Source organism: Curcuma longa, unplaced genomic scaffold (assembly GCF_044706935.1).
Source record: "Curcuma longa cultivar G26 ecotype Majalengka, Jawa Barat unplaced genomic scaffold, ITB_CL_G26_1.1 contig_26605, whole genome shotgun sequence".
Taxonomy (NCBI): Eukaryota; Viridiplantae; Streptophyta; class Magnoliopsida; order Zingiberales; family Zingiberaceae; genus Curcuma; species Curcuma longa.
This window is the reverse complement of record NW_027433164.1, coordinates 24437-33367: the sequence shown is the minus strand read 5'-3', so window position 1 is coordinate 33367 and position 8931 is coordinate 24437. Positions and strand designations below refer to the sequence as shown.

At 38.6% G+C, this 8931-nt stretch overlaps 2 protein-coding genes across 3 annotated transcripts; both read right to left on the bottom strand.

Annotated features, from left to right (window-relative positions):
• Positions 1-885: 885 nt before the first annotated feature.
• LOC141818914 (uncharacterized) lies at positions 886-4466 on the bottom strand. Of its 2 annotated transcripts, none has more exons than XM_074706313.1 (2): positions 3972-4466; positions 886-1159 (listed from the first exon to the last, which is right to left on the bottom strand). In XM_074706313.1, the coding sequence occupies exon 1, from the start codon at positions 4438-4440 to the stop codon at positions 3991-3993; it is 450 nt and encodes a 149-aa protein (XP_074562414.1). In that variant the 5' UTR covers positions 4441-4466; the 3' UTR covers positions 886-1159; positions 3972-3990. The 2 variants fall into 2 exon arrangements, with proteins under 2 accessions (XP_074562414.1, XP_074562415.1); XM_074706314.1 differs by having other exon boundaries at positions 886-1147.
• A 265-nt stretch (positions 4467-4731) lies between these two features.
• Positions 4732-6798, bottom strand: LOC141818913 (phosphoribulokinase, chloroplastic-like). Its single transcript, XM_074706312.1, has 5 exons — positions 6118-6798; positions 5694-5778; positions 5522-5606; positions 5179-5423; positions 4732-5086 (listed from the first exon to the last, which is right to left on the bottom strand). The coding sequence occupies exons 1-5, from the start codon at positions 6651-6653 to the stop codon at positions 4826-4828; spliced, it is 1212 nt and encodes a 403-aa protein (XP_074562413.1). The 5' UTR covers positions 6654-6798; the 3' UTR covers positions 4732-4825.
• Positions 6799-8931: the final 2133 nt, after the last annotated feature.

The following is an 8931-nucleotide window of genomic DNA, read 5'->3' as shown; positions in this document are numbered from 1 at the left end:
CAGCATACAATTCAGCAGAATTGGACTGTCAAAATTATTTGTCTTATCATAGATTAACAATTATGTCTGTCACTTCTAACTGAAACTGGATTTAAACAAAGGACTAGATTATTGAGAACAAACTCTAACTTCAACCTGAAAACGTGGGCAAAAAGAAAAATAGGTTCAGTGGAGCTTTGATTGAGCTTAGGATTGGCCAAATGGGATTCCCAATTCGGTCAACGTCAAATGGAAGGGATGAAGTGGATGTCAATTTGCAGATCAGTTATTTAAAGGTTTAGTCGAATTGGTTGAGTTCATCACCAGGATAATGAAAGATTGGACTACGAAAACTTTTAACTGACTAGCTAATTTACATCGACTAACCTAAATCAGTTTTGATTGTTTGGTTCACTATATCGATCGTCTAGCTAGGACTGACTGACTAGCCCACACTTATTGACTTGCCCTAATCAGACCAACATTATGGAGGCAATGCTAACGAAGTGATTTGCTACCGGCCAACACAAAGGATTCCAGTCTCCCATCTTAGGACTAGTAGAGTTCAATTCAAAAGGATCATTTGTCTCTTAAAAGGCTCAACAAAATCATCACACATCTCTAAGATAATATCAATGTCTTCTATAATAATAATATCATAAACTATAAAAAATGCACACTCCCTACAATTTGTATCAATTTAAGTGGCTGTGACATTAAGTGTGTTAACATGTTTTCATTCTCCTTTAGAATGTAAATGGCTTCTGTATGTTTTACACAAAGCAGCATTCAATGGAATTGATGAAATTAGATATTGCATGAATAACTGCGTTCCGATGAAGTCTATGAAATCAAATACTGCATGCTCATGCAATTTATGTAAAAACAAGATTCGACATTTGAGTGGACTGTAAAAATATATGTTTAGCTTAAATGAAGGAGTATTTTGGCAAATTGATGTTACGAAAAGTACTGAATTCAGAAGAGTTGATGCTTACAGCAATATTGTTCAGTAAACGTAGCGCTTAGCAGGCACACAGAGTAGATAACACATAGGCTTTGGCTTCTCTGATTCCACTGATAACTGATTTTATGGAGACGCAAGTCGACGTTGTTTGAAACTCGTAGTTGTGATTGCAGGCTTGTTACTAGCTTTCCGGTTGTGCACCTGCAGTTTTTACTGCAAACATCAAAAGAAAACCATGCTTTGAGAAAACTAATTACCATGCTTTGAATTAATTGTACATAAAACAAAGTGATGGCCTCTATTTTTCTTCCTTTTCTTTGATGAAAATAAAAGGAGAAAAGGAAAGAATTAGAAAAATCCGTTTCCAATTTGAACCAAATCTAGATGAAAAAGACACTATTCACAAGGGCTCATATCCACTCCAAGGAATTCAAAATTATTTTCCCCCCAAAAGTTATTTTTTGACTTTTTAAACATGTTTTAAAAGTAACAAAAGTGTTGAAATTTATGTTTTCCTTCCTTCAAGAAAAAAATTGGAAGGAAAACTATATTTTTTATTCTTCCCTGCAAGGAAATTCAAGCTAGAAAAAATTTTTCTATTCTTTCCAATAATTTTCTCAATGCTCTCTTTTAATCTTAGCTACTTCCTTCCCTTGCATATCAGATTATTGCACAAGGGCATCAACTCTGAACATGCAAAGTGGATTAACTACCAACCAAAGTTTCGTTTCAGAATTTAGAGAGCATTTCTATAAAAAATGTTCTATGCCATCATCATTGTCATCGGCATTATCAAGTCGTGTTTGTCCCAATTATTAGGAATTAGTTAAATTGAATCCTATTACTCCGCCAAATTCTAGGCAAGGCTAATAGCAGAAATATTCAATTCAATTAATCATTTTATTAAATTGAGTATATTGAGTAATATTTTCATTAGTCTTCTTCCATCTCCTACATTTTCAACTTTAAAAATTCTAATTTTATAACTAAAAATCTATTGGATACCTTTGCACATGTTTTGACCATCTCAATCTTTTTTCTCATTTTATGATTTAGTGGAACCATACCTAATTGCTCACAGATAATACTCCTCGTTGACTTAATCCTTTCTAAAAACTTTACGCCTCCATTTTCATATTTTCATCTCTAATACATTTACTTTTTCCATGTATTGCTTTCTAACCATCTAATATTGAGATCAAGTCTGTATCAATCATACAGAATTTACCGTTTAGCCTAAGGTGAAGGTTGTAAGCTTTGAAAATGGAAGTACCTGCCTAAACCTTCAAGTTCAATTGTTGAGATCTTAGCAATACCAGATAAGATCATTAAAGTGGCTTAAATTTTGATCCTCTTCACACTGTATAGGTTGTTTACTAGTATAACAATTTCAGGATTCTATCATGGGTTGCGTCATTGGAAATGGTGAAACAAGTAGGTAAAGTTCCCTTTTTTTTCATGAATGATCCATGGAATTCTTTGAACAGAAGGTCAACTTCTAGGTAGATAGTTTATTGGATGATATGCAGTGTACATAAGCACACTACAAACGATTGCCCAACAAGAGATCCAAATCATGGGAGTATGGCAGAACTCTGATAATTCACTACTTATTCATAGTGTGAACAAAAGGAAAATTCCTAAACAGAATGAAATCTGTAATGCTTTGAGAATTATTCCCTGACCATTATATAAATCTGACAATGAGCTAGGTTCTGACTATGATAAGATGAGCAAACTAATAAGCAACCATCATTTTTTTGGGTTGGATAATAATTTATATAAACAGATCAAGGAGTCTGTTTTAGTTGGGCACAACACAATCAGGCAATTGTTAATTTGTTAGTCACAGTATTGTATTTCTACTGGATCATTGTTGCGCCTACATCAACATTCAGTTTGATATAAGGAACTTAAACTGTCAGTTTCCTATTTCCTTGATCAAGTTCAGTTATTGACAAGAGGAGTCTTATATTGTCTTAGATGAGTTATGTGTATCAAAGTAAAATTTACATCCACAAAATCCTTGTCCGCCAAGCAATTGATACTAATATGGCAACTCCCACGCAACTATGCAAGCTTAGTCTTTCTACCAACAAAATCCTTGTTGAACATTACATTTATGGAAAAACAAGGCCCGGATATAGATTAAGCTAATTTAAAATTTAAGGTAATAGTGAAATTGATGCCAGCAAAAATCATAGCAGAGGACTAAAAAGGCAGCCCGAATGGATATGATATATCTAGTAAACTTCCTATCAGTTTTTCAACTTGTAACTATCTTTCCTGTGTGATATTTTGGTTGCTTGAAAGCTACATCAGCCTAGAAGTGCAATCACACAGGAAAACCAATTTCAACGTAGGATAGGATCACAGTGATGTTAATTTGGTTCTTTTCTGACAACATCTACAAATGATTGGAAGAAACAGTAACACAATGGAAAAGAAACTGTCCAAGCTGGTACTTTGAAGATACAGAAGAGAATTGAACAAAGACACAATCATACTCCACAAATTATTCAAAATGATGCCCGAGGGGAACCATGAGGAACTTCAACACTGTCTCAGACTGCATTCAATACTCACATCTAAAATTAGAATAGCATATCTCATTTGCCAAGAGGAAGTACATGTAATTTAGTACATAATATCTGTTTCTTAACTCTGTAACCTAAATCCTCAGCTGCTTTTTTCTATGAATGCGCTCACCATACCACTCCCAACAATCAAACTTCAAAACTTATTCTGATTGTGATCACTAAACTGAATTTTGTGTGTGTTGAACCTTCAATTACAGTTTTACCTATAATAAAAGCAAATATGCATATGATAAAATGGAACTTAATAACTATGATCCTATTCAAATAAAAGGAATTACATACCATATTCTGTCAACAGACCCAGAAAATTGGCTTAGTAAACGCAATAGTTCGCAATGTCAAAAGAACATCTAAAATCCAATAAATACTATTTCAAAAGCACAAAACTGTAGCTGTTTGTTGCAGAGGATGTAATCAATGGTTACCTCAACATTTAGGGCTGCTTCACTCGTCACCGTAAGCGAGGAATCTGTAACGCTCCTCGTAAGGGCCGTTGAAGAAGAGGTCAGCCTCAAACCACTTTGGGTACCGTACAAGATCTCCTGCGACGAAGCGCATGTAGCGCTCGCCGGATTTGGCGCCCTCGGGGACCACCCGGACCTCGCCGCTGACCACGTACACCAGCTGGTCCACGTGCCAGTCCCAGGGGAGCTGGCAAGGCCCGCCGGTCTTCCAGATCGACCATTTCCCGACGCCTAGCTCCGATTTACGCTCCGGCGATAACCCTCGCTCCACCCGGACGTTATACACCTCCTCCAGAGGCCGTTCGGCCCCCGCGTAGATCCTGGTCTTCCGACTCGAATAAGCTGATGGAGACAAGGGAGAGGGGCGGCAGAAGCGGCGGGACTTTGGAGGAAGGAGTGCAGCGGCGGGGAGGCAGATTGATGCCGCCATTTTCGTTCCTTCGGTCTTCCTTATCCCCTTCGATCGATCTTCCTGGGGTTTAAAACGGTACCAGTGACAAATCGGGCATAAAGAAAAGTGAAAATTTCAGTTTGACCCCTGAAATTTCATAATATTAAAAAAAATAAATTTTCAAGTTTTTATATTTTTTATTTTCATAAATTTTGTATTGTGAAAATTTGTTATTTTTTATTGGACAATACCTTTTATTTTATAAAGAGGATTCATGTACTATCAACGTAACATATGAAATGCAATAAAAAAAATTCTACAGAAAATGTGTTATTGGAATAACTGCAAATTTAATTTCCATATATATAGACATTTAATTTCATCTTGTACAGCCATGCAGGAAATGATTCTCGCCCACACAATTCTACAAGATTGCCCTCTTAGCTGCTGCAACCGAAGCTGCTGCCCTCTCAGCAACGATTTGCTCATACAAATCTCTGATCTTCAATCCGACAATGGTTTGGAAGAGACCAGTGCCATTGTTGCTGCCTGGGAAGTCTGAGTGCTTCAACATCTGTTGCGTTACCTCGCCGTAGAAGTTAGTCGATAAGTTGCTGAGATGGCTCTCCACATAGATCAGCTCGTCTAACCTATCAAACTGCCCGTCCATCTCCAACAAGGAGACCTAGCAAGAGATGTATCACATCCAAGCAAAAAGCTTTAGCTGTTGGATTTAGAATCCAAAAGGTTCAGTCAGTTTGATTACTATGTCTATACCTCGTTGGAGAAGTAAGTCTCAGGGCTGTAGAAGAACTTGATGCCAGGGTAGGAGCAAGTGAGTTTCCTGCCGCAGGGAATCCAAGAAATAGTGGAGCCTTCATCGAAGAGGTAGACGGGAGCAAAGTGCTTCACTCCTTCTTTCATGATCAACCTCACGCGCAACACCTTCCCCTCGTTGTCATCAGGGATTAACTGCGTCGGTAGGACTTCAATCACAGCGTCTGCATATTGCTTCTGTGGATCTGCCAAGCACGCAAAATCCATTCATTGAAGTAATTAAGGGATAACATTAAAGCAGCTTTTGTTGAATCTACTGTTCGAATTGGCTTAATCAAAGTACCGATGTAAGCATCAAAATCGGGTTTTCGAGCTTCGATGCTGGCTTTGATGCTTTCAAGACTGTGTCCGCGTTCCGCCATATCTCTCTGTGATTGAAAAGATAAAACGAGGTTAAAGAACTTATTTTCCTTCTCTCTTTTTTTCTGCAGTTGGATTGGATCATCATGAATGACCTGAATTTTCCATGCAAACTTGACCTCGTTGCTGATATCCAAGTAGATGCTGAAGTCCAAGAGATCCCTCACACGGGAATCGTACCTGGTAATGACGACGGAGTTACAATCAGATTCTTGCGTGCTTAATTGAGATCAACACAACATCATCCCTAACGTTGCCACATGTGTTGCTGATATAATAAGAGACAGTACAAAACTAACAACTATAAGAAAACTACAAGCTTGAAACTTGCTAGAATCCATGAATCAAAGAGAAGTTTCTGAAGTAGGCCTCTAACACTAGAATTGAACAAAGAGGGATATCTATGAGATAGGAAATTGAAACTTTCATGTCTGCAAAGAATATTAATGAATAGGAGGATTAACAATTACATGTTACTACAAAAACCAGAAAGAAGAAAAAAGTATTTTGGGAGCTCACATAGGGTGCAATCCTTCAATGACCAGTATCTTGGGTGGCTTGATGAGCTCCGGGGGATCCAGTAGACCAGTGACATGGTTATAGATGGGCTTCTCCACGGCCACTCCATCCTTGATAGCCTTCACCTGCTCATACATGAGGTCAAAGTTGTTGGCCCTTGGGTCCAATGCAGTCACCCCCTTCTCCTTCCTTCCTGTCCTGTCCAAGGAGTGGTAGTCATCAAGGCATATCACAGTGGTGGTGTCACTGATCAAGGTATTGGAGTCTGGATTGCCTCCCTTGGGCGGTTCTGCTGCTCCCCCAAACACACTGGTCAGCCTCCTCATGAAGGTGCTCTTGCCACACCCTGAGTCTGCTGCCAGCCCTATCACCACTGTCTTCTCGGCGGAGCACACAAAAGCTCTCCTCCTTCCATTGCGGAAGAAGATAAACTGCTTATGCCTTCGGCTGACTCCAAAGTTGTAGGTCCTGGCAGCTGGCCTTGAGATGGAGCAGGAGTGGAAGGAAGGAACAGTGTGGACTGTGCAGCTTGCCATCACCTCTTTCTTTGCTCTGCTCTTCTTTTCACCAAATTTTCGTAGGAAAGAAGCTGGGTGTCGAAGCCTAGGGAGAGAGAACGAGGATAAAGGTGAAGAATGTGTGTGGTTTGCCTTCCCCTCAGTCTGATAATTTCAAGAGGCTGCTCTTCATCAAATCAAAGTTATTTTATTTCTTTCAATTGCTTTTATTTAACAGTGATTCAAAAATATTGAATGGCGTGAGATTTTTCTTGTAATTGAGGTGGGATTCCAGTGTGTATGATGTTTGGTAACTTCATTTGACGGTCGATCAAATATAATGACAAATTAGTTTATGAGGCTTTTGAAGCTCTCGAAGCAGATCAGGATGCTAGATATGGTCTGCCACGTGGCAGAACATGCCTGGAGAGATGGAGATGAGAGGTACAATGAGAAGATAGATAGTGTTCATAGATAAAAGGTGGTGGTTAGCTCATGAGCTTCCCAGGAAAACAGAGCACGTTGAGACTACAAATATGCATTTCATTTGGCACTTGATATGTTCTAAGTGTTTTTTTTTTTCAGTGATGGAGGTGTCCACACTTCCCTTGATTAATCATGGAGTAGATAGTCTTGTCCTGATGACCTATTAAATAAATCTAGAATACAATATATATATATATATATATATATATATATATATATATATATATATATATATATTTAAAAATTAATTTTCTAATATTCATTTTATTTGGAATTCAAACTCTGATCATTTTATTTTTCTTTTTAGTGCTTTATCATTTTTTTTCTGTAAAAAAGTAGAATTTGTCATCTCAGTGACCCTACAAGGTCGGTCCTACAGTCATCTGTGAGGAAGTAAATCGAGAAACTGCAGTTGATTACGACAGAGGAGGGTATTACTCGGCTTCGTCGAGATTCAAACCTTTGACCTCTTCTGCAAGTCTACTCCATCGTAACCAACTCAATTATGTTCCGAAAGAGTTTTATCACTACTTTGATAATATAGAAACTAGCTCGGAAATGGGAGTTAATATAAACTTCACCCATACCAAATTTAACCCAAGTAACTACTCGAAGAGGAAGAGAGTCAAAGTATTATTACAAATTGAGGATAGATTGATAACCAATATTTTTTATGTATTATTGTTACTCTCCTACTTAACATTTTAATTTTTAAACTTATATTTATATCATATTTTATGAATAAGGATTTAATATTCTTAATGTTAATTCAAATTCTTTCTAATCCATTGTATTATATTTAAATTATGAATATACTTTATTTTATAGACATCAAAGGAGGACTCAAATGCACAAAATAGAAGCTAACACAGCTTGTCTGTATCTCTTGACCCAGCTTGATCATGTCCCACTCTTTTATAAAAGGTAGAATCTGCCACCTTAGCTGTCCCATACGATCGGGTAAATCGAGAAATTGCAATGGATCATGACACAAGAGGGTATTGCTTGACTTCGTCAGGATTCGAACTCTTATTCTTTTCTGCAACTCTGTTGCATCATAACCAACTCAGCTATACCCCAGAGGCATCATGTCCCACTCTATTCCTTCCTAAAACGTGACTGAAACTTCACCTCAATGGCTAACGCAGTCTAACCTTGCCCCTGGCATGGTGTGGCACGGTGTGACACTAGTTCACTTAAGCAACCAGTTCATCTCTTGGAGGCCATATTCCATTTCCATATTTGAAGCTTCTCCCTCATTCCCTCCATCGCTCGCCACCCACAGAGGAGGAGAGGTGAAAGGGGATTCCCTCCATCATCTCCTTCATTCCGTTCCACTGCCCGATCCATTCCATCTCCGACGATCATCTCCATCCACCGAAGAGAAGAGACGAAAGGGGATTCCCTCCGTCATATCCATCTCCGATGGTCATCTCCACCATCGTCCAACTTTATGAGGAGGAAAGGGCATTCCCTCCCTCATCGAGGAAGCTCATCGTCATCTGTATCCTTCGGCCATCATCTCCACCGTCGGCAAGCTGTCTTCACCGGAGCTTTGGGATTCCTAGTTCCGTGTTCATCTCCATACGCGAGCTCTTGGGGTTCCTGGGCTTGTTCTACATCATCCATTTGTAGAGTAGAGGAAGGTATGAAAATTCCCTACTTCTTCTCATCTGCAAGCATTGATCCACACCATCCACCCCGATTGGAGGGAGAACTCCTTTATCTTTGGTACTTAGTTTAGTTTTTTGTTTGCAACGTGTTTGTCTTAATTCCCCTTACATTATCTTTGTTAGTTTTGTTAATGCATTTTGTTTGTTAGTTTCTATAA